The sequence below is a fragment of the Leptopilina heterotoma genome, unplaced genomic scaffold (genome assembly GCF_015476425.1).
Source record: "Leptopilina heterotoma isolate Lh14 unplaced genomic scaffold, ASM1547642v1 Lhet_101, whole genome shotgun sequence".
NCBI lineage: Eukaryota > Metazoa > Arthropoda > Insecta > Hymenoptera > Figitidae > Leptopilina > Leptopilina heterotoma.
In genome coordinates, this window is record NW_025110815.1 from 834,442 (window position 1) to 860,833 (window position 26,392).

General features: G+C 21.6%; 2 protein-coding genes across 12 annotated transcripts; one reads left to right on the plus strand and one right to left on the minus strand.

Moving 5' to 3' along the window:
- Nucleotides 1-1,020: 1,020 nt before the first annotated feature.
- LOC122500002 (protein Malvolio) lies at nt 1,021-15,237 on the plus strand. Of its 11 annotated transcripts, none has more exons than XM_043608661.1 (13): nt 1,021-1,432; nt 1,514-1,545; nt 4,808-4,987; nt 5,113-5,235; nt 6,848-7,074; nt 7,525-7,663; nt 7,897-8,052; nt 8,207-8,365; nt 8,459-8,509; nt 8,607-8,992; nt 9,285-9,495; nt 10,401-10,471; nt 14,756-15,237. In XM_043608661.1, the coding sequence occupies exons 3-13, from the start codon at nt 4,829-4,831 to the stop codon at nt 14,838-14,840; spliced, it is 1,767 nt and encodes a 588-aa protein (XP_043464596.1). In that variant the 5' UTR covers nt 1,021-1,432; nt 1,514-1,545; nt 4,808-4,828; the 3' UTR covers nt 14,841-15,237. The 11 variants fall into 11 exon arrangements, 6 of the variants coding, with proteins under 6 accessions (XP_043464596.1, XP_043464637.1, XP_043464621.1 ...); XR_006301427.1 differs by adding an exon at nt 13,402-13,655 and having other exon boundaries at nt 1,025-1,545; nt 14,760-15,237; XR_006301430.1 differs by adding an exon at nt 13,402-13,655 and having other exon boundaries at nt 1,025-1,545; nt 14,982-15,237.
- Nucleotides 15,238-16,270: 1,033 nt separating this feature from the next.
- LOC122500063 (prostatic acid phosphatase-like) lies at nt 16,271-24,790 on the minus strand. Its single transcript, XM_043608786.1, has 6 exons — nt 24,318-24,790; nt 20,820-20,918; nt 19,870-20,292; nt 19,237-19,572; nt 17,151-17,328; nt 16,271-16,913 (listed from the first exon to the last, which is right to left on the minus strand). The coding sequence occupies exons 1-6, from the start codon at nt 24,429-24,431 to the stop codon at nt 16,789-16,791; spliced, it is 1,275 nt and encodes a 424-aa protein (XP_043464721.1). The 5' UTR covers nt 24,432-24,790; the 3' UTR covers nt 16,271-16,788.
- Nucleotides 24,791-26,392: the final 1,602 nt, after the last annotated feature.

Sequence of the window (26,392 nt, forward strand, 5' to 3'; positions counted from 1 at the left end):
GACGAAGTTGTTTTGTTTTCTTGATTAAAAAAACAATTAATTTATAAACAAAGACAAAAAATTTGATTTTAAACGAAACATGAAAGTATAAATAAAAATCTAGATTTGTGAACTAATCTTAAAACAATTCATATTTAATTCAATCTGAATATTTTTGTTTAGAAATAACAATCATTTTCTTAGAAAAGTAATTTCGAAAATAAAAGAATTCGCATTGTTTTCTGACAGAAACAAACACGTGAACTGTCATTTTTTGAGGTTATGTTGTTTACAAACTTGCGCATTATTGCATTATACAATATTTCGCATTATATTAATGAACTTACTTGACAAATGGCTTAATTACATTAATCTAAATGATTTACAATCATATTCCAGTAATAAAACTAATTAATAATTGCTTTAATTAATTAATTTAGGTAAAAAAACGTTAGTTCCGGGTTTGTCCGCAAGATATAGGTAGATGTCGCTCCGAAAAATGGTGTTTTTTGGTAGTTTTCGAGTTTTCCATGTAAATCGACTTTGTCGAAACTAGCACTCTCATTGGCTAGATTCAAATTTGCGCGCGAACCAAAAAGCCAATGAAAGCGACCTACGTGGAAATGCACCTTTATGTTTTATATTACTCTCATTGGCTTGTTGGTTCGCGCGCAAATTTGAATCTAGCCAATGAGAGTGCTAGTTTCGACGAAGGCAAATTACATGGAAAACTAAAAAACTACCAAAAAACGCCATTTTTCGGGGCGACATCTACCTATATCTTGCGGACAAATCCGGAACTAACGTTTTTTTACCTAAATTAATTAATTAAAGCAATTATTAATTACTTTTATTACTGTAATATGATTGTAATTCATCTAGAAGGATATAATTAAGTTATTTATTGAATAATAGTTATTAATATAGTGACATATATTATAAATCAATGTTTCAATTACAAGTTTTTGAGGTTAGGAAAATGACGTTTTGTTTACAAACAAACAGTAGTGTAGTTCTGAAATCTATTGCAGTTTTTTACTTAATTTTATTTTAATTGTTGTCTCGTGACAGTGATATGAGAATAATTGATTAAAATAATAAAAAAAAGTTGTGTTAACATTAAATTTTAAATTCTTGCGCGTAAATACTGCGCAAGTTTCAGCGCAGGAGAAAGGCAATTTATATTTTTTTCCCCACTGGTAACGTGGAGCTTTGTGTTGGTTATTGCAAAAGATAATAAGATAAAAATCCAACGGATGCAGTTAAATCTATATGTTAAGAATGTGTGATGAAGTGAACATCTCACCAAGTGAAGGAAGCTGTTAAATACCTTAAAGAAATTTGTAAATCAAAATTATTTGACGCATATGGATAAGAAAAAAGAAGTGCATTGTTTTATTTATACACCATTGTGTGATATTTGTTAAAACACGAATGTCAATGAATTTAAAACGTAATTTATTTATCAATTTGTGATTGTCTTTTAGTTATTGTGCATAATTTTCGTTATTAATTGTTTTTTATACCACCGCAGAAGAGAAATCGATTATTTCGAATTTATAACAGGTAAAGTAAAATTTTTAACAATTAGAGGTTATAATAGTTAAGATTCATTGTATTTCAAAATATTGTCCTTTTCTTTATTTTGGGATTATTAATTTTTCTTTTTTATATTTATCGCTTGTATTTATATCGATCTTGAATAATGCAAAAGGAATTTTATCAAAAAATGTTAACAGTTCAAGGGTGAATAGAAAAATTAACCTCTAAAATTAGTCATTATCGTCATTATTTATGTAATTGTGTGTATGATTTTTAAATTCATTGTGTACTTGCTTTCTTTTTTTTATAAAAATAATTTTAAAAGCAGAAATTTATTTTCTAAAAAGCAGAAGTCAACGGACATTCTTAATTCGTTTACTATATATAGTAAACGAATTTTTTATCAGCCGTTGACCACGTGCTTTCTTTTGTAACTTTGTATATCTTTAAATTGCTACTTTTTTCCATGATAAAATAGAATGAATCATATTTGCTTAATATATAAATACTCGCATTGTTTTTCTTAACAAATTTAATTTACTAATTTACTTTACTATCTAATTTCAATTTTTAAACAATTTTCATAAAACGATTTTTTTCAATTTTTGCCAATGAACTATTTATTTTCATAATTTAAACTTTTTTCGTTACTGTCACAATAAAGTAGAAAAAAAATCAAAGGTCTTTTATTTCCTATTTTTTAAGAAGATAAACTTTTTATTTTATGAGCTTCTAAATTGCGTGTTATACAATTTACATATATGACGAACAATTTGAAAGAGAATTTTAAGTTACTCATTTGAAGACATAACTTTATAATTTATTTCTATTATTTCTTAATATTATATTTTTAATTAGAAAATTTGACAATTTTTCTTGAACCGAATTTTAATTTTCTGCATTATTCAAGGTAATATTTTTATGAAAATTTTAATTTCCGTTTTTTTACAGATTGAGAAATCAAAACAAGAAACTATAATTAATTTTCTTGTTTCTTAAATAATTTATATATACAATCCGTTTGTGTACCTGTCAATTTAATCTTCCGTGTGATATCAAATGATATAGAGATCAAACAAAAATAATCGAATATTGATATAATTCATCAAAGAGAGAAAGTAAAAAAATAGAAAATAAAAAAAAAATTCACGCACTTTGAAAAATATTGAAACTTTCATTCAAAATTATTTTTTCCTTTTTTTGTAATAATTTAAATTGTTTAAATTAAATTTAACTGTTGTTTTTTGCTAAAATTCGCAAGTTTATCAAAGAAAGATTCTTCATTGAAACGAATTTTTTTCTCACGTCTAATTTATCTTATCTGTTTATTGATTAATCTCTGTCTAGATAGGTGGGTACGTGATGATTTTTATTGCACTGATTCAGAAGTCTATGTACACACAGAAAAAAAAATATAAATTTTCTCCTTGAACTACACGAGAGATGAGAATTATTATTTTTTCTTTATTTTTCCTGTTAAATTTCAATTTGATTGATTTTCGGATTTATTATTTATAAATGACAATTTAAACGAGAGTCTTGAAATAGTTAATCCATAATGACTCTGAATTACAAAAATAACCTTCTTGTAATTAAATTTGAATTTTTGTTTACATTTTCTTTAATTATAAACTCAATAAATAGACTAAAATCGTTTTCTAAATATTTTTGGGTATTTTTTCTTGGTTTTTGAAAGCATTTTTAAAACTTGTCTTTGATTGCGCCGAATTATTTTTTATGTTGTTTTTAAAGAAGGTAAAAATCCAAATAAGCCATGTCAAGATTTGGAATTAACGGAAATTTATTGATCGATGCAAAAAAAAAAAATTGAATTTACAAGGAAATAAGTTGATTGATTTGAAAGATTGCTCTCATTAGTTATTATTCTGAACACACGAATGTGTCGGTTAGGAAATGAGAGAGTTAAAGGAAGGGGGAGCAAAGAGTTTAGTAATGTAGTTGTCAGTAAAGTTTCCTCTTCCCTTTCTCATTTTCGAGAAATATTATTACAATCATTTAATCTCGTTCTCTATAAAAAGACTCGTGTTATATTTTAATTCTCCACAAATTCATAAAAAAAGCAGTCAAAATTTTTCTATAGTTACTCTCTCTCTGTCTCTCTATCTGTAAGTGATAAAACTAATTTGTTTCCAAATTATTGCATTTCCCAAGACTTTAAAATAATTAAAATAAAATATAATAAATAATTAAAATAAAATATAATAAATAATAAAATAAAATAATAAATAATAATAATAAAAATAACCTGACTCAGAGTGATCGACATTATCATTATTATTAATTAACGCTAAGTGAAAAATTCATAATTTTGCTAATTAATTTATTTATAATAATTAAATAATAATTTATTTATTTATAATAATTAAATGATAATTTATTTACTAAATAATTTATTTATTTATTCAATAATAATTTATTGTAATTAAAAAACAATTTATTTATTGCAATTGAATAATAGTTTATTTAGAGTAATTAAATAATAATCTATTTATAGTAATTAAATAATTTATTTTTAGTGATTAAATAATTTATTTTTAGTGCTTAAATGATAATTTATTTACATAAGTAATTTCTCTTGATTTAAACGTCGAGGAACTTAAAGAAAAATTAAATTCGAAATTAAAAAAAAGGAAAACTGTAAAATAGAAAGAAAAAGTGTGTGGAGAATATTTTTCGATCGTGATTCAAAGAGGAAGAAACAATTATTATTATTTATCAAGAAATTGAAGACTTTCGGGAAAACAGTCTTCCTTTTTTTTTTTTTTGTTTTATAAAATAGATAGAGATTGTGTAATTCTGAGCGGGAAGTCCAGAGCTGATGTCAGAATAATCCGAGAAGTTTATAACAATACATTCACAATACTATAAATTGAAAATGAAACACGTAAAGTTTTGTTAATGATAATAATAATGAACAATGCCAATGCGGGTTTACATAATGGAGTAAAAAAAAACTTTTTCAAACGTCTTTAAAATAAAACTGATTTAAAATTCTATTTTTTCGTATGTGGATTTTGTTTTTCTATTTTACTAAAATATTATTCAATATAAATTACCAATTTAGGTAAATTTGATTTTTTTTAATTAAAAATATTTCCAAATATTTTTGACTTTTATTTTTCAGTTATTGAAAATATTTTTCTAAATGTTGACATTGATTATTTAATATTCAATTTTTTTTCTTAATTGCTTTGCTTTATTTAATAAAAAAATTGATTAATTTTGTATTGAGTGAATTAATAATGGAATTTATTTAATTTTTTAGACGAGTACTTTTAATTTTGACATGGAAGGCAGTTCCGATTTGACTGGACTGCCAACGGTGAGCGAAGTGGTACCAAAAATTCAAGAAAAATCAAAAGCTGGCGAAAGTACGTCACTCTCGCCCAATAATGGCCAAACATATTTTGCAAATGAAAAAATAAAAATCCCCGAGAGAAATACCGTAAGTTTTATAAATAATTGTAATAATAAATAAATAACAATTATAATAATAATAATTATTATTATTATAATATTGGAATTATTTTTTCTACATTGAAATTAAAATAAATAAAAATTCATTTTCAGACCGGTTTTAGCTTTAGGACACTATGGGCTTTCACAGGTCCAGGATTTTTAATGTCCATCGCATATTTGGACCCTGGAAATATAGAGTCAGATTTACAATCAGGAAAAGTAGCACAATATAAGGTATTTTATTAAAAATTTATAATTTTACATATTTTGAAATATCTGATTATTATTAATTTTTCATTTCCTAACCAGATGTTGATTGATGTTAATTTCTCAAATTACTGGTCTTTGATTATGATTATTATATACTAAAACGAATCATTTAATGAATCATATTTACAATTTAAATCACGTTCAATTATTTACGTTTCTTTCTTCTATTTATAAACTGCTTCTTTTACCTTGTTGTCGAGAATTTTTTTAATCGTATTTTCCTTCTTTTTGAAATAAAAAAAAAAGTGAAGAGATTAAAAAATTAACTGATTGATTAAATAAAAATATAATTTTATAGTTAATGGGAATTTACTTTTACCATATTTCTTGTCTTTTCGGAATAAAAAAAGCAAAAAGATAAAAAAATTCACTGATTAATTAAAAAATAAATATTTATAGTTCATCAAATTTTATTTTCTACTTATTTTTCGTTTTTTTGAATATAGAAAAGTAGAAGAATTAAAAAAATTATCAAATATTTCCTTTTTTACAATAAAAGTGAAAAGATTAAAATATTAATTACATAATTGAATAGTAAAATAAATAGTCAATTAACTTCTTTTTTGTTGTTAATTGTCAATTATTATTAATTCAAAATTAAATGGTAAAAGTTCTTCAGTATGAATTTTCAGTCGCAGAAAGAAAACAGTTTTGAAAAAAATTAATACTCGGGACATAAATTTTTTATGTGAATATTGATAGCCAGTAGATTAAAATTCTAGAACGCTTCCAAGAAGATTAGTCACAACAATGAGGAAAAAACTTATGCGAATGAAAATAAATTTTAAAAAAAGAAAAAGAAAGCAACGGGGAATTTTTCTTTGTTTTTTTTAGAATTTAAATCACTTATTTCCGTTTTTAAACAAATATAATATTTATGTAATATTGTATAATTTTTACATACATAATTGCATAATTATTCTTTTTTTATTTCAATAATTTACTTCTGTTTTCTGAAAAAAAATATAATATTCTCATAAAGAATTGAATTATGTATTTTTGAAAATTTATTAAAATTCCTCGCAAAAATTCAATTATCTATTTTTGAAAATTTTGATTAAATTTGTTATGAGAATAAAGATATTTTCAATTCAATTTTAATTCTATTCCTCGAAAAAATTCAATTATTATCGAAAATTTTTATAAAATTTGTATCAAAATTTCATTTATTTTCATAATTTATAAAATTTTTCGCTGGAATCTAATTATTTTAAAGAATTTTAATAAAATTCTTCACAGAATTAATTAATTTGAAAAATTTGGATAAAATTATATTTGAGAATTGAATTATTTTTATAACTAATAAAATTCTTCGAAGAAATTTTAATTAAATTCTTACCAAGATTTCAATTATTTTCAATTCAATTTCTCGAAAAAATTCTTAGCAATATTACAACTGTTTTTATAATTTATAGAATTTTTTGCAAGAATTTAATTATTTTAAAGAATTTCAATAAAATTCTTCGCAGTAATTCAATTAATTTTTGTCATTAAATTTAATTTAATTTTAAATTTTTAATTTAAAAGTTCTTGGTAATTAGAAAAATTGTTAATAAATGCAATTTTCAAATTTCAGTTATTATGGATTTTACTTAGTGCAACAGTTTTAGGCCTCGTTATGCAGAGGTTGAGTGCCCGATTGGGCGTTGTTTCCGGATTACATTTGGCCGAAATGTGCTTTAGACAATATAAAAAAGTACCGCGACTTATATTATGGATAATGATAGAAATTGCCATAATTGGAAGCGATATGCAAGAAGTTATCGGCACTGCAATTGCTCTTTATCTTCTATCAAATAAACGGTAATTATTTCATTATTTTCTTTCTTCAAACTGAAGTTTTCCATTTTTTCTCAATTTAAAACTGAAAAATAAAAATTTCTTTCCAAGATAAAACTGAAATAGTAAATAGCTCTATTTTTTAAAACTCTACTCTATTGATCAAAATTAATTTACAAATTTGATATAAACAAAATTAATTTCCTAAAAATTTCTGATTAATTTAAATTAAAAATAGTGAAGATGATGTTGGGGGAGTTGAGAGAGAAAAAATAATTGTTAAAAATGTAATTGTCGCGAACTGTGTAGAAAAAAAAATGTCGATTAAGTAAGAAAAAAAGAGAGAGATGAGGAGATTATTAAAGAAACGGAAGTTATAAAGTGGTAATTATTACGAAATATATATTTTTTTTATTGCGCTAATTATAAAATTGTTTTTTCCGAACTATACTTAAAACAAAGTGATTCTTTTAGAATACCGTTGTATGCAGGCGTTCTTATCACTATCATCGACACTTTTACATTCTTATTTCTGGATAAATACGGTTTGAGAAAACTGGAATTATTTTTTGGTTTTCTCATAACTGTTATGGCTGTTACGTTCGGTTATGAGGTGAATTACAAAACTTTACCTATTTTTCTTTTTTTCAGTTGAATGCAAAACTATTGAGAGTTGAACAAAATTCAATAATTTAGATTTTTTTTCTTATTTTTAATAGGTACGAATAATTGTTTATTAATTATTTAGATAATTGTCCATTATTTGCTTTATTAATTTTGTATTTTTACTAGCAGCGTTCTATTAATTTTATTATCGTGACTAATATAAATTTTTTTTTTTAATAGTACATTGTGTCAGCGCCTCCTCAGTTAGAAATTGTCAAAGGAATGTTTATCCCTTCGTTCGAAGGTTACAATAGTGATGTACTTTTAAAAGCGGTTGGAGTTGTTGGCGCAGTTATTATGCCACACAATTTATATCTTCACAGTGCACTCGTTAAAGTAAGTTTAATTAATTAAAGGGATTTTTTTTTCCATAAAAAAATTTTTTTAAATAAATTAAATTAATGTTACTATCAATTTAATAAATATAATGAAATAACAATCAAGTATAATTATTTATAATAATGATTTGGCTTTTTAATTTTTTTTACAGTCACGTGACATTGATCGCAGACGTCCAGAAAAAGTGAAGGAAGCGAATAAGTATTATTTTGTAGAAGCTGCGATTGCATTGTTCATTTCGTTTATAATAAATGTCTTCGTCGTGGGTGTCTTTGCCTACGGACTGTTTAATAAAACTGGCTCCGAAATAGTGAGTAAATAATTCTATTTAGAAAAATGAATAAAAATGTTTCTTCAAATTAAAAAAAAAGAATAATTAAACACAACTATTTCTTTCTTTCAGTACGAAATCTGCGAAAATAATAATTTTACGATTGGAATTGAAGCATTTAAAGTGAGTAATAATAATAATCTTAATTTTAATCTTTTTCCAATTAGAAAAAAAAGACAGCGAAGGATAATTAATGATTTTTTTTCTACTTAATTTTTAGAATAAAACGGAAAAATTGGACGACGCCGATTTGTACAGCGGAGGAATATATCTTGGATGTCAGTTTGGCTTTGCTGCAATGATAATATGGGCGATTGGAATTTTAGCTGCTGGACAATCGTCAACAATGACGGGAACCTATGCGGGACAATTTGCAATGGAGGGTTTTTTGAATTTACAATGGGCGCGTTGGAAGCGAGTTTTATTCACCCGATCAATTGCAATTATTCCAACATTTTTATTGGCATTCTATGCGGACATTGAAAAACTCACTGGTATGAATGACCTTCTCAATGCCGTTATGAGTCTACAATTACCTTTCGCCACTCTACCAACTATCGCATTCACCAGCAGTGCTCATATTATGGGAGAATTTAAAAATGGATTGTAAGTTCTATTTTTCTAATCCTTATTTGATAATTTAATGCATTATTCTAACGATTAATAATTTGTTATCTGTTTTGAAAAAAACAAAAATATTCTCACAACGATTATTTGTTAAAATAATAATTAGTAATTAAATAACTGGTAATTAAATAATCAGTAATTAAAGAATTAGTAATTAAATAATTTTGTTTATGGATTTTTTCTCTCACGTGTAATGAGGTCTTGCTTTTTGTTTTTTTTTAAATAAATATTATTATTTACTATTGTTGATGATAATATTTTTCTTTTTCAGGGGAAATAAAATTGTCGCGACTTTACTATCAGTCACAGTAATATCGATAAATATTTATTTTGTAATCAATACTGTCGATGAAAAATTGTCACATCATTGGTCAGTTATTTTAGCTTTTTCAATTTTCTCAATTTTGTACCTGACGTTTTGTGTGTATTTGATAATACACATGGCTGTGAATATGGGAGCAACGTCTCTAGGCAATCATTGGGTTCGTATTTTTCATTTTTTCTTCTCTATAGATATTAAACGTAAAAATTCATTTTGCTTTCAAACATGAGATAATTAATAATTTAATCAATTGAAAATTATGAAATAGAAATTATGCAAATTTTTTTCATTAATTTGTAAAAAAAATTGTAATTAAAAAACAGAAATTACACAAATTCTTTTTGAATAAAAAAATGTATTTTTAACATTTTATAATTTTTTAATATTTTATTTTAAAATGAAATATGTATTTTTTTTTCAATTTGGTAAGCAAAGAATGATTAACACATCAAAATTATGAAAAGTTTTATCCTTCTTTTTATAAAAATCTTTTAAACTTTCTCAGTTTTATTTTCAATTAAAACTTACTATCGAGTTTATAAAAAAAATTTTTCCTTTATTTCTAAAAATATTTTAGATTTTGATAAAAAAAATTGTAGCGAAGAAATAGAAGTTACGCAAACTTTTTTTTATTTTATTACTAAAAAAAAAATTTGAAAGATTTGTTGAAAAATTGTGATTGAGAAATATATAAATGGTTCAAATTTATTCCTTTTTTCTTCTTTTTCAAAAAGAGAAAAAAGGAATTTGAATAAAAATTGTAATTATGAAATAGAAATTCTGCAGATTTTTTAAATTAATATCTAAAAAAATTTTAATTTCCTTAAAAATTGTGATTAAAAAATAGAAATTAAAATTTGTTTTCCAGAAAAAAAATTTGTAATTTAAATTATTAAAAATTAATGATTTAATTATTATCTAACTGATTTCAATCAGTTAGATAATTTCAATTATCAATATTTAATAATTTTAATGTACATGATATAATATAATTTTAATATTTAATAATTTTCAATATTGTTAATAATTTTCGTTCTATTAAAATTATACATTTTTTCATTACAGTTTGTCGCCAAATATATTGGCGGTCCGGTAGAAAATTCATTTGGATTATCGAATCCTGCCGTCTATTCGAGGTAAGATTTTATATAGAAAAAGAAAAAGGAAATTATTAGAAAATTAAGTTGCTATTTTTTAAAAGTTTTATTTTAAAATATAAACTGCAAATTGCAATGAGTTTTACCAATTAGTTTAGAGAATTTAGTATTTATTTTAAGTATAGTGCAAAAAAACTCGAGATTGTTACATTTTTCTATTTCTATTTTTATTTTTTTTTATTCTTCTAATATTATTATTATTATTATTCTATTAATATTTTTATTGTTATAATTATGATTATTATTATCATAATTATGATTATGATCATGATATAATTATAATTATGATTATTATATTATCATAATTATAATTATTACTATGATTATAATAGTAATTCAATATATTTTTTCACGTAAATATAAACAGTGTTAGTTTTTAAATTTTTAAACAATTAAAACAGTTGAATTAATAGGACTTGTTAAAAAGTTTAAAAATTTTTCGACTTTCGTCTTTTTCACAAATCCTATTATTTTAACAAATTTAGCAAAATAAGTAATGCTTTCGTTGCTTTTTAAATTTTGTTCAGTAATGAAAGGCGGAAAATTTGTAATAATTTTGTACCAATGTGTTAGCTTAAATATGTGCAAAATACTCGTGGAGGCGAGGGCAATTTAATTTTTTGCTTTGAGTGTCTCTAGTTCTTTTTTAAAGAAAAAAGTAATTTGTCCTTGTTTTAATTTTTTGGAGATTCGTAAAAGTATTTTTTTCTTTAATTGTGCCAAATATGACAGAAATAAAAAAAACGGACTGGTTTTTTTTATACCACGTTACTAACTCTTAGTTTTAAGGAACTTTTTGTTTTAACGACAGATAGAAAAAAAATACTCAATGAAAATCAAAAAAACGTGTACAGAATACTAAAAGTAAGAAATGAAAAATTAAATTACTTTTATTGTTCTTATACATAAGGCATATTTATTTATTTTTTGTTTGCAAGAAAATTATTAATAATTAATAATTAATAATACTAATATATTTGTGGTTAACCATTATTTAATTAATTATTACATTAAGATAGTTATATAGAAATTTGTTTTAGACTTTATATTTTATTTAGAATTCGGCAATTATTTTTTATATTAAAAAAGAAAAGAAAATTTTAATCGACGACAATTTTGAAAAATTTACAATTTGTATCTTTTTTAGAAAATTGTAAGTGTAATAATTTAAAAGTTTTCAACTCCTAATAAAATTTAAACGTAGTTTAAATTTCCGATTTATAAACATAAATGAAAATTTCAAAGTGATTTCAATATTTTTATTATTGTTAAATATTGAATATAAATTTATTTATAAAAATATATTTACATTTGTTTTGAACTTTGAAAAAAATAACCAAATTTTAATTTATTACACTTATTTTTAATTTTAATCTTCATATCAAATATTGTATTTAAAAAAATAAGTAACAAATTTTCGTTAGTAATTTTTGATAGATAATTATTTAAAACTTATTATAGTTAATATTTGTTTGAATATTTTTAAATATATTTACGTATTGTATTTCTAATTAATTTAGAAAATTTTGTATTTAAAGGAAAAAGTAAATGAGAAATTTTTATAGGAAGAAGAAGTAACGTAATTTATATTAAATTATTCGAACCAAAAATAATGCGACGTATTTTTTTTTTAATGTATACTGACAATAATTTTGATCTCTTCCATTGACGATTTACACTATTGCTATTTTTATATTGTATGTTAATAACTGCATGAGAATAATTTAAGACGGCATGAAAAGAATCATTGTTTTTTCCTATTAAAGAAAAATAAATCTTATCATTATTTTCATGATAGTCACTGTTGCAGCACTTTTCTGTGGAAAGTCACAAACTTTATATTTTGCTTCATGAATAATTCCGTCTTTTTGGATTTTAATAAATCAAACCACTATTCCTTCAAGTTTATTTCCTGTCCATGAAAAAAAGGATTCTTTTCCAAACGAATCTTTGTTCTAATCGAAACTGTTCATTTGAAAATTCATTTGAAAATTCATTTGAAAAATCATTTCAAAAATCATTTAAAAATTCATTTGAAAAATAATTTGAAAATTAATTTGAAAATTAATTTGAAAATTAATTTGAAAATTAACTTGAAAATTGATTTGAAAATTCATTCGAAAATTCATTTGAAAATCATTTTAATTATCGTTGCATGCAATTCGTTGTATTTAGATTATTAGTTTTTTAGTAGTAGTTTTGTATCATGTATTTTGTATTTTCTGCACGAATTTTGTGTGTCATTGTTATTCTTAATAGTTGATTAGATTTGCCTTTTGTATTTTAGACTAGAATTTCGTAGAATAATTTTTTTTTTTTTTTGAATAATCATGATGAATATAAATTTTTGTAAAACAAAATGTCTTCATTTTCTTCTTCTTTTTTCATTGCAAAACATTAAATTTCATTTCTATGCATTTTATCATTTTGCAAATGGAGTTTTCGATTATTTTTTTTTCTTTGGTTACAAATTTACTAAGAATAAAATAATTTCGATTAATTTGAATTTTTTGTGAAGGAAAATTCTTTCTTTACTCAAATTATTATTTCGTATCATTAAATTCTTTCTATATTCAAATTATTATTTCGTACTATTAAATTCTTTCTATATTCAAATTTTTATTTCGTATTTTTCTATTTTATGTAAAAAATAAAAAAGTAAATAAATAAAAAGTAAAAATACATTATTAAACGATTAATAATTAATTAATTTATTGATTATCTAATATTTTTATACTGAGACATAGAAAACTATTTTTTACCGGAATTTACAAATTAAAATAAATAAAATGAGTAATTTTTTTTTAGTCAAACTGCATTTGCAAAAAAAAAAATACACGATGAATTTCAAAAAATTTTTTTTTTCGTAAACTTTTATCATCTCATAACTCTTTTCCTTCTATCCATAGCTTCGTCAACGGTTCGGATCTTTCCTTGGACGCATAATAACTGCATCAATCAGAAAAAAAAACAAACGAAAGTGCCCAAAGAAATTAATTAGCGCCACTATATTACTATAAAAATAAACATAATAGAAAGCAAATTAGCATAATATAATAATTAATGAAACGAGAATAATAAAAATTCGCGAGTTTTGTGATGTCTGTCTGATGTGCCATTTGATACATGCTCCCGTGACTGCTGCTGCCAAGGTATGTGTCAGGTGCGTGGACAACAGGAAATTTTTCATACTCCAAGCAGGATTTCTTATTAATAAAAGGAAAAAAAAATTTCCAATTTCAAAGAAAAATTTGATTTTTAATTCATTAAAATAAAAATAATTAATATTTTAATTTTCAAAAAAATTAACTCGAATTTTGATAATTTTTTTTTTTAATTATTAACGAATTTACAAAAAAGAAATGAAAAATTTTCTCTTTAACATTTTTTCATCGAGAAGAAGTAAAATTGCTAAAGAAAAAAATTTAATGTAATTTTTTATTACAATAAAAATTTATTATTAAGTTTATCACTAAAAAAAATTTACTAGAAGAATATTTAACGCTAAAAAATAATTTCGGTGAAGTTTACAACTTTTTTGAATCAACGATTGAATGGAAAACAAATTTTTCATGACGAAAACAATAAAGTATTTCGTTTAGAATTTTTATTTTTGAATTATTTATCTTTTGATGAGAAAAAATAAGTATGAAAATTTGAAATAGAAAAATATTTAAATTATTTTCTTCTTTTTTAAATTATTGATAAAAAAAAACCATGGAAAAAATATGAAAATTTTAAATAGAAAAATATTTTCATTACTTTATTTATTTTATTATTGATCAAAAAACTATGGAAAAAAATTTCTTATAGAGAATTTAAAAAGAAAAATATTTTATCTATTTTATTGTTGATCAAAAAACTATAGGAAAAAGTAGAAAAAATATTTTTTTTGAAATCGTCGATTATAAACGTCGTGAACTTCACCAAAGTAAAAAATAAAAATTTATTACTAAACAATATAAAAATTGTTTAGTAAAAAATGAAAACTAGAATAAAATAGAGAAATTCTGCTTCAAGTATAAAATTCCAAAAAAAAAAATATATAAAAGTAGCTTAAGCAGTGAAATATTTGCCCGAAATAATTAAGCAATTAAAATTTAAATATTAGAAAAATATTAATAGTTTCAAAAAAAATAACATAGCTTCGTGTGCTGCCTTGAGTGTTTTTTTTAATTAACAAAAAAAAATGTTTTTTTCTATCATTTTTGAAAAGTGATTAACAATATGGTTTTTCCTCTTGCATGTTTTTCTCTGACAAAGACAGTATGGGACTTCTAAAGAGGTGAAGATTTGTCAAGAGATATTTCACGAAGATATCGAACGAGCGATACTTGTGTGTCACTAATTTAACACAAGCATTGTACTAACTGCGAGTATTTTCTTTTTTTTTCTTTTTTTATAACTATCAAAAACAGAAAAAATCATCAGTGAAACAGGGTGACGCTCGTGAATGTGTGAAAATAAAGAAAATAAAATTGTATTTCAGAACAAATCCAGCATTTTCAGCTGACGAGGCCTCGGATAGTTACAATAATATCTTTTCTATGAATCAAACGATAAACTAATTTTGAGATTTTCAACAACAGACTCGATGAATTTTTTTACCACTGTAAATTTGTATGTATAAAAAAAAATTCTCAAATTCAACGAAAGTCATAATTATTGTATATTTAACGGAAAAAAATATCTTGTTTGTAAATTGTATATAATTGACAATAAATATTTTAAGTTTTATCACTGAATATTCATTTTTCAAAGATATTGGATTAATTATTACTATTTATAAATTATAATCAATACAATTTTTATTAAATTCCTGAAAAGAAATCTTATTAATTAAAAAAAAGTAAATTATTATAATTAATAAAAATGGTTAGATTAGTTAATAAATTATAATATTATTTAACAATATATAGAAAATAAAATCTAATCTTATTAATTAAAAACCGTAAATTGAAATAAAAATTAAAGCAGTAAAGATCCGAAAGAAAATGTTTTTCAGTGTGAAAACAATTTTCACAAATAAATCCACATGAAATATTGTGCTCGAAAATTATCTTTATTACAGAAATTTGATTATTTCTATAAGTAATACTTTATCACAAATATTCTTCTTTAAAAAAAAAACTCAGCCATATTACAAATGAGCAATAGGTAAAAAATCTAAGTTTTGCGATTCGATTCTCTTTAGAAATATACAATTGTCTTTATTTTTATCAACATAATTGTTTATTTGAGAATAGTCTTTATTTCATCGAGAGAAAAGGAAAAATAAAAAAGCAAATGATCAATCATTCGAAGATTTAATTAATCTCCCATTATCTATTTGGCACGATCTTATATTATTTGAAAATAGTATATTTTTCACTAACAAAAAACCAGTAAAAATATTTTAAAATATTACATTTTTTTTACTAAAAAAACAAGTAAAAATATTTGAAAATAAAAAATATTTTTAAATAACAAAAAAACCAGTTAAAAAAATTTGAAAATAGTATATTTTTCACTAAAAAAAATCAGTAAAAATATTTGAAAATAAAATATTTTATTTTCCTTTTTTTACATTTACAATATTTGATTTGATTTCCATTTCTTTTCATTTAATTTGATTTCTTTTCGTTTCTCTTTTGTAAAAAATATAAGAAAAGATTTCATTTGATTTGATTCATTTAATTTTTTCTATATTTGATTATATATTCATCTCTCAAAATAAACAATTGTGTTTTAACATTATTTCATATCTATTATTATTATTTATCTATATATTATTTATTATTTCTCTTTTCTTGTTAAAAAATAGTAAAAAATAAATCTAAGTTTTCATTCACATTTCACAGTTTGCAGAAAAAAAATTATGACTAGACGGAAAAAGTCTTACCATAAAATTTCGAAAAATATGTATAAATTTCTTGAAAATTTTTTCTATATTCAAGTGAATTCCAGATTAAGCCTCTTTGCTTTTGAATTTACTATACTTTTCATTATTGCAAATTTTACTGTTATTATTTTATATAACTATATAATATGCATAACAGTACGTTTATAATTATAAATTATATAATATACAATTTTATAATTGTAAATTATATAATTATATAATTTTTTTTTTATTTCTTTACCAGTATAGTTGTAGACTTAAATAGTAAAAATTTGGTCAGTACTTAAATTTACTTCTGGAAGATCAGCTTTTAAAAGTAATGCAAGTGTTCCAAAAAAAAATAAATAAATAACATTAATACCATTCCAATGTCGATGTATAAACTTTGAGGTAGGACAATTATTTTTCTTCCTTCTTACATAGGTTCAGTCGTCAATCGTAAATAATACTGATCGTATTTTCGTCTATGATATCCATAAACCAATCCAACAAATAGTATCAGCAATATTATCAACATCAATACAGATGAAGTCAGCATCACTGAAAAACATTTTTTTATTAATCACGAAATAATGAAAATTTCAATAATTTAATTTCATTATGGAAAAAATTAAAACTGAGCAAACATGTGGAACTAATTTTTCCGGGAAATTAATTTAATTCAATTAATACTCATTTGAATTTTAGTTACTTAAAGTATTAAATATTGGAATTTTTTTTTAGTTAATTAGGACCAGAGAAGTTTTTTACTTTTATTAAATTTTAATTAAAATTTACCTATAACTCCCTTAGGACTTAAAAATTCATTGCGCAACACTCGAATTAAGCACTCTTCTTCCCAATTCTCCGGAATTAAATCTTTCGTCAGTTTCACAAACTGCTTCAATGGACATCCAGGAACACAACCCGGAAGAGTTAACAAAGTTGGCTCTGCACTCGAATTTTTGTAAGAAATCTACAAATGGAAAAAAATTACAATTTTTTACGAAATATTTCATATTTCTAAAAAAAAAAAAAATTCAATCGTAAAAATTTGATTAAATTAATATAAATTATTTTTATAAATAAATGAAGCAAGCGCGGTGAAATTTCAAGACCGATTGTTAGTTTACAAAAAATTTCTTTTTGAAAGTGAAAAAAATTCTTGAAAGTAAAAAAAAGTATTTTAATAAAAATTTACTAGTTATTAAAAAATATAATTTTTGAAATATAATTCTTCATAAATAAAAATTATTATATTTGAAAACAATTTTTAAAAGTAATGAATTAAAATTCTTCTGAATTTATTTATTTCAATGAATTTTGACAAAACTTTTAATTGTTTCAATTTTTTAAAATTATTTTCAAGAATTCAATTATCTTCAAAAAAAAAAAAAATTCTAATTACAATTTTTCAGAAAACTTTTTTCTAGTCTTTTTCACATTAAATTAAGTATTCAAAAATTCAACAGTTTTTGTTAAACAAATATTTAAAAACTTATTGTTATTTATTTTAATTGAAATTTCAAATAATTTCAAAGGAAAACATTTTTTTAATTTTTTCTAAAAGTTACAAATGCAATTTTTCTAAAGTCAATTATTTTATTTCCAAAGTCAATTTTAAATTCTGGAATAAAATTATTCAGAATTATTTTACAAAATTTTAAGTAAAATTCTTTCTGAAATTCCTTTTTTTAACTTCTTCTTATAATTTTATTTGAATAGAAAATTTTTTGTAAAATTTAATTATTTTCCAAATTTTTACTTGCAAGTCTTGAAAAAGATACAAAATATTTAAAAATATTTTTTTAAAGTTTGAAATTAGAATTCTTTCAAATATAAAATTTACTTTAATAAAATTTGAGAAAAATTGAAAAATTCCTATTTTAAAAATTTTGTTTAGTGAATTCGACTATTTTCAAAAAAATTTAATTACGATTTTTTACATTTTCTCTTAATTTTTAAATAAAATTTTTCAGATTGCATTAATTTTTTGTTGAATAAATATTTGAATTCTTATTATTTATTTGTCCAGCAGGAATTAAAATTTTCAAAATACTTTCTGTTGGAAATCTTTTATAATTTAATTAAAATTAGAACAATTCTTGAAATATATTCAAAAATTATAACTGAAATTCTTTTTCAAATCATTTATCTCAATTAGTATTATATATAATAGAATTATTAATTTAATTCCATTTTTATAAAAATTATAAAAGTTTTGAGAAATTTTAATCAAAAATTCTAAAAAAATAATTTAATTTTGGAAGAATCGCAGTTGTGTTTTTTAGAAACAATTTAATTTGAAAAGGTTTAATTTCTGAAAAAATTTGTTTTTTTTTTTAAATTATAATTATAATGCTTTGAAGATAGTCGAATTTCCGAAAATAATTTTAAAAAATTGAAACAGGAAATATTGTCAAATTTCATTGAAATAAATTATATATTTAAAGATTTAAAGATTGTATTTTTGAAGAATTTCAACTGAAAATTTTGAAAATAATAAAGAAAATTAAATTGTTTTAATTAAAATTTATTTTAATTTAATTTATTACCATGACGAGGAAAGAAGTTAATATTCTTTCTGAAAATCAGGAAATAAGCAAATTTTTCTGATAAACCTGAATGAAATGAGTTTTTAATTTAAAAAGAAACAAAAACAGTTTTAACAAAAAGCAAATATAAATATTATTTTTATAATATTAAAGGAGAAGAAGAAATATTATTTGAACAGAAAAGAAGAAATATTATTTGAAAAGAAAAGAATAAACATAATTATTTGAAAAGAAAAAAAGAAATATTATTTGAAAAGAAAACAAGAAATATTATTTGAAAAGAAAACAAGAAATATTATTTGAAAAGAAAAGAATTTTTTTCTACAGACCGTGACAATGTGTTGATTTTTCGAATTTACTCTCAATTCGAGTAAAACAAGAGCAGCATACGGTGGACAATGGGCGTCGAATAAATCCAACGTCATCAAAAAATTTGCCACCGTCTCGTCATGTGCACTATAAATCCACAATTTTCTATCCGGATTCAACGAATTTTTCGATTTCATTAATAAATTTTGCACCATTTCACCAAGCAATGAACCTGTTTTTAGGCGCTTTAAAATTTTATTATAACAATCAGTCTCGAAACTCATCTCTGCAATCGGTTTCAATTTATCTGGATACACTGCCTTTGTCCATGCTGGTAACGTTTTGTTATAAAGTTCCTAAAATAAAAAAAACAAAAAAGTTTTTCAATTTCTGAACTTAAAAAATCCAAAGTAAATTAAATTCAAATTCGTTCAAGTGAATTATTAACTTAATTAAAATTATCAATATTAATATTAACTCAAAATTCTCAATTGTCTTATGAAGTTTAGTTTTTCAAAAAAAAGAAAAAATACAAAATTAGAAAAAAATGTCAGAAAAAAGAAAAAATACGAAATTAGAAAAAAAATTTCAGAAAAAATACAAAATTGCAAAAAAAATGTTCTAATTTTCAAAGGTAAAAAATTTCTATTTACCTCAATAAAAAGTGTATTATAGATTGTATTCACATCTTCCAGAGTGTTAATTTTTCTTCCCGTATGAAGAGTGAGGTACGCATAGACTTGAGCATTTTCCTGATTAATTTTCTTCATTTCATCAGAATTCATAAGCTTTTCGAGTTCATATTCATAGCGTGGACAATATTTCCTGGCGTATAGAATATGATCCTCCTTCTCGGGTACAGTGTGCACTGGAATGGGCATCCATTTCAAATTGTCCCAAACTTGCTTGCCCTCGGGTGGATATAATCCTGCTAAATTCGACTCGGCCGACATTAGAGTGCGATCGACGTCCGTACTCCGAACAAAAATATCATAATACGTATAAGTCTCGGGCAATAGTTTACTGTAGCGATTCCTCAACCATCGTCCAAGCATTAAATGCTGATGTCTTCCCAACTGCAATTTTTTTAAACAAATTTTAATTTTAAGAAAAGAATTAATTTATGAAATTATATATTTTAATTAAATTAATTAAATAAATAATTATATTTTTTCAGGCCATTGGTCAAATAAGTAGAAGTGATTTTTTGTCAGTAACCAATTTTTTTACTGACTAAAAAATCACTTCTACTTATTGGACCAAAGGCCACGAAAAATCTCATCATTATTTACAATTTAAGGTCCTAAAAAGCTATATTATTAATTAAATAAGTAATTAATTTAATAAAAAATTAATTAATTAAGAAATTAAATAGGTAATTAAGTAATAAATTAACTAATAAATTAAAAAAAAAATTAAGTAATTAATTAAATAAGAAATTAAGTAATTAATTAATTAGTTAATTAATTAACAAAATTAAGATAATGTTTAAATTCTCCTACAGGGCAAATAAAAAAAAATTTATACAGTTAAACTGTAAAAACTTTTACTTTATTAAATTTTCAAAATTCTTGAAAGTAAAAAATAAACAAATAAAACTTACGTTTGTTAACTGTCCGAAGGGCACAGGCCATGATGATTCATTTCGATAAGGATCATTTGGATAAGGATCGACAGGCGTTCGATCTCCATGTCTGAAAAGCTTAAAAAAAATTGTTCACAATTTTTAAATCAGAAAAAAATTAAATAACATTACATGACAGAAAATATTCAAACAAGTAATATTTTGATTTATATTCTTTTTATTTTGAATTCAGTTTGTAACTATCATAAACAAAATTCATTTTCCTTCTTGTATCAGTTATAAAATTTTTAATGTATAATTAGTTTTTTTCCTTTATTTCGAAATTTTTTATTAAAAATTTTTTTTCTTTCTTCTATTTTGAATTTTTTAATGAAGAATTCGTTTTTTTCCTTTATTTTGAAATTTTTAATAGAGAATTCCTTTTTTTTTCTTTATTTGGAAATATTTAATAAAAAATCATTTTTATTTTAATTTAATTAGCAATTTCAAAATAAAAGGAAGAAAACGAATTCTCCATTAAAATTTTATAAGTAGAAGAAAGAAAAATAATTTTTAATATAGAATTAATTTTTATTCGTTACTTTTCAAATTTATAATAAAAAACTTAAATTTCTTTCCTTTATTATCCAATTTTTAAAATACCGAATTAATTTTCTCTTTTATTTCCAATTTTTTAATAAAAAAATATTTTTCTTTCTTCTGTTTTGAAATTTTTAATGGAGAAATTCTTTTTTCCCTTTATTTTCAAATTTGTACTAAAAAAATAATCTTCTTTTTTTATTTTTAAATTTTTATTAAAAATTTAATAGTTTTTCTTTCATTTTCAAATTTTTAATTAAAAAATCATTTTTTTGTAAATTATTTTCCAATTTTTAATACAGAATAAATTTTCTTTCGTTAATTTTCAAATTTATAACGCAAAATTAATTTTCTTTCCCTCATTTTCAAAATTTTTAATATATTTATTTATTTATTTATTTATAATATAGAATTTTATTTTATTTTTAATTTTAATTAATATAGAATTAATTTTCTCTCTTCTATTAACAAAATTTTTTTTTATTTCTTTTATTTTTGTGTTTTGAATAGAAAATCAATTATTTTTTCTTAATTTTCAAATTTGTAATAAAGTTATTTTTCTCTCTCTTATTTTCAAAGTCTTAAAACAGAATTAATTTTCTTTCTTTTATTTTCAAACGTTTAATAAAAAATTAATTTTCTTTCCTTTTTTAAAAAAATTTTAATGTAAAATTAATTTTTTCTTTCCTTTTTTCAAATTTTTAATGTAAATTTAATTTTTTTTCTTTTATTTTCAAATTTTCAATATAAAACAAATTTTTCTTTTTCTTATATTTACAATTTTTTAAATATTCCAAAGTAAAAGTATTTCGAAATAATTTATTTCAATTAATTTGATTTATAATTTATTATTAATAAACGGTTGATTTGCACAAATTTTGTGTATGATTAAAATTGTAATATTTTACCAGTCCTTGAATCGAATGTTTTATTGTTCAAGACTTATAAAAATTTTAGTTGCTTATAGATTCGTTACATATTTACTATTGTAGAAAACAACCTTTGGTCGATATTGATGTGCACAAAAAGAAATGTAATTCAAGAACAATTACAATAAACAGATAAATGCAACTTTTCAACCATTTTAACTGAGTTTGCGAATTAAATATTTTTTTGCTTGCTCATCCTTGCAATTTTATTGTAAATATAAAATGAATCATTTATCTTCCTGTTTAAAACTATTGTTCACATTATTATGGAGAAGAGAGAATATGAATAATTCATAAATTATCATTTTCGTGCTTTATAATTTTATTCCTACAATAATTTCTGGAAATTAATAAATAATAAAAATTTGTAGAAATTAAGAATTTTTTTTACTATTTTTTTAGAGAGAATTCACAATATTTTTACCATTGTTTTAGAGAAAGATTATTAGAGAAATTAATCATTTTCTTTTATTTTTTTCTGGAATTGGAGAAATTAATTTCTCGTTTATTTTTTTAGAGATAAATTATTAGAGAAATTAATAATTTTCTTTTCTTATTTTTTTCGAGAAAAATTATTAGAAATATTAATTTTTTTTTTGAGATAGATTATTAGAGAAATTTAATAATTTTTTTTACTACTTTTTTTAGAGAAAGATCATTGGAGAAATTAATAAACAATAATTTAGAGAAATTATTAAATGACAATTTATAGAAATAAATAAATAGATAATAATAATCAATAATAAATTAATAATAAAAAATAAATAATAAATTTCAAAATAAATAAACTAAACTTAATTTTTTTACTTTAGATAAAAAGCTGATTTTATAAATAATTAAATTAATAAGAACAAATATTTATTTCTTAAATATTGAAAACTGCGTTAAAAATGAATTATTATCAAATTTACGACCAATAAAATAAGTTGAGAAAATCATTATGAAAATTAATTAACTTGTAATTATTAATGCAAGTCATGCGAGGCCGAACATTTCTTTATCAATCCACAACAAATTGATGCAGTCAATAAACTTCTAGGAATGAATTAAAATAACAATTTTCTTGAGCTAATTATTTATCTTCTCACATTTCATTTTTCATTCTTTATTTCCACTATCGCTTTGTATTTAATTTCTCTTTTTTTCCACGTACGAATTAATTTTATCTATTTATTATATTCTCCTTCCCTAATAAAATAAATTTTACCAAGGAAATAGTAGGATAAAAAATTTTTATTAAAAAAATTAAAAATAAATAAAATAATTCTTAATTATTTACATCACTTACGTACATTTATAAAAGAAATATTTTTTACAATCAAAATTGTTCCGAAAATTTACAAATAAAATTTATTTTTATTTATAAATAATTAAATATTTAAAAACATGTAAATGTTATAATAAAATATTTTTTACAATCAAAATTGCTCCGAAAATGTACAATTTAAAATTATTTTTATTTATAAATAAGTTTAAAAACGAGTTTTCCTGGTTAAACAAGTTTTATTCTCTGCGTGTGACGTTTTATCAGAAAACAAAAAAAAAACCTTCAAACTTGTAAAACATATGGTCTGTCAACTCAAAGAATAGTCTCTATTATTAACAGTATTTTAATTATTACAAAAGAATTAGTCATGAATAATAATCGAGACAAAAAAATTCTACAAAAAATGAATTCACTTAAAAAGTCATGAACCTCAGAAACAATTAAATACATTATTAAAATGAACGTTCATAAATAAAAGATTAAAATTATATTTATAGATCTACAAACTAAAATAGAAATTATTTCGAAATACAAATTTTAATTTATTAAAATTATTAACATTTATTTTTCAAATTTCTCCAAATCAAAGTATTTTCTTTAAATGAAAAAAAGAAAAATACACAAAAATATAAAAATCAAAACATTACATATTGTTTGAATAAAGATGAAAAATAACCTAAAAATTATGACACATTTAATAAACACAAAGAAAAGAAAGTGATAGAAAATTTAAATAATTACCAAACTGGAAAATATAACTGTTCCTAAATCATCAGCAGTTAAATAATTAGCTGATGAATTTTGAAATAATGCGATTCCCACCACAATAGAAAAAAACAATCCGGAAGCAAACATACTTTTAACACTTTTCAATTTAAATGATGTTGACAAAATGTTGTCTTCCCTTCTGTGAGAATCATTAACACCGATTGAAATTTCAAATCATAATGATTTGATGAAGACAATGTAATAGTCTTAATACAATATTGTCGAAGATTTTTTGTTTAAGGAATTATTAAAAATGATGCTCCAAAAAAACACGTCTTGTATACTGTGATGAGAACTTGTAATTCCTCCAATTGAAAGTGAAAGTTTACGCGCGTGCGTATAATAATCTAATTTACTTTTTGAACGCATTTTAAAATCAGAATTTTGAACGCATTTTAAAAATAGAATTTTAAACACTACAATAATTATAATTATTATTAATTATAATAATTAGCGAAACAATTTAATTAATAAGTGTTCCATTTTATTGAGCGAATATTATTTCGAGGGCATAAATATTTCACAATTGAAGAGCAATTTAAATTTACTTCTATTGTCTTCAGCTAAACGTATTGTTTATTTACAAATTTAAACAATTTTTAATAAATAATTAATAATATTAAATATAAATATTAATTTATAAATATTTCATTATTGTGAAATAAATAATTATTTATTGAATATATATTTAAAAATTGCCATTAATAAATAATTTATTCACAAATTTAATAAATAAATTAATTTATCACAATTATTGTTTATATACTTCAATTATTAAATCAACAAATTAATGAATTTCTAACGAATTGTAAAATTGGTTGAAATAAATTTTATTTTCACCGCAATTAAATTAAAATTTAAAATATTGGAAAAATAATTTGAAGCTGTGATTATTAAATAAATAATCATATATTTTATAATCACAATTTCAATTTATTAAATACATATTTAATAATTAACATTAATTTATTCGTAAATTTAATAGATTAATTATTAAACAAATTATAAAATTAATTATTAAAATTATTTCAAATTATTAAAACAGAAAATTAATTTTTAACGAACTTTAAAATCGGTTGGAATAACATTTTCCAAAAACATTAAAATCTAAAGTATAAAAAAAAACAAATAAAAATCTTTAAAAAACGAAAAAAAATCGTCTTTAAAAATAAGTTAACAACCAACAATAATAGATAATTACTTTATTAAAAAGTCTCAAGCAAATATTACATTTTTTTTTTGAAAGTATAAAATTTTCCGATATTACGAAAAGTTAGTAAAAATAAAAAGCTCTAGGAAATAATTATGCCATACATTTTATAAAATTTAATAAAAACAAAAAAAAACGATTCATTTTCTAGGTATGTACTATTAAAATTTCAATTTTCTTTCGAATCTATCTAATCTTAAAAATATCCTAACTTTCATTTACTTTCTCTTTCAATGAAACTCTTTCCTCCTTCCTTTTTTTTCTTCTTTTTTTTGCATCATAACCAATAAAAATTCACGTAATTCGCAAACACAAAAAAGTGTGACCAAAAAACGGATAATTGCAAATCTGTTTAAGATTCACAAGACATTAAAAATCCATTATATCGTAAAATTATACTTTCTTTCAGGAAATGATTTATTGCTGCTGAACAAAAAGAAAAAAAAAGAGAAATTAAAAGAACTGGTAAGTGGTAATGGATATTACAATATACAAGAAAAATCTTTTAACTTCGAATCGTTTTTCTTCTCAGATTACAAAAAATCTATTATAAAAGATTTCTAAAAACGTGTTTTAATTTTTTTTTCTGTTCTTTCATTATCAGACATCAAGAATTTTGCACAGCCATATAAAAACAATGTCACATTTTACACTAGGAGACAATTAATTTCAATTGCATTTCAATTTCAAGTAAATTCAAGTACAAATTTGAAATTTCAATTTCAAATACAAATTTGAAATTTTAATTTTAAATACAAATTTGTAATTTACTTCAATTACATTTCAATTTTAAATACAAATTGTCAATTAATTTAAATTAAATTTCAATTTCAAATAA

What these genes read in the sequence shown, in the direction of transcription:
- LOC122500063 (XM_043608786.1), bottom strand. Translation starts at nt 24,431, where the DNA reads ATGTTTGCTTCCGGATTGTTTTTTTCTATTGTGGTGGGAATCGCATTA. An exon ending in ATAATACACTTTTTATTGAG is followed by an intron (nt 19,573 to 19,869) that starts GTAAATAGAAAT and finishes TTTTTATTTTAG; the next exon opens with GAACTTTATAACAAAACGTT. An exon ending in AAAATCAACACATTGTCACG is followed by an intron (nt 17,329 to 19,236) that starts GTCTGTAGAAAA and finishes TTCCATTTGTAG; the next exon opens with ATTTCTTACAAAAATTCGAG.
- LOC122500002 (XM_043608661.1), top strand. Translation starts at nt 4,829, where the DNA reads ATGGAAGGCAGTTCCGATTTGACTGGACTGCCAACGGTGAGCGAAGTG. An exon ending in AAATCCCCGAGAGAAATACC is followed by an intron (nt 4,988 to 5,112) that starts GTAAGTTTTATA and finishes ATTCATTTTCAG; the next exon opens with ACCGGTTTTAGCTTTAGGAC. An exon ending in TATCTTCTATCAAATAAACG is followed by an intron (nt 7,075 to 7,524) that starts GTAATTATTTCA and finishes TGATTCTTTTAG; the next exon opens with AATACCGTTGTATGCAGGCG.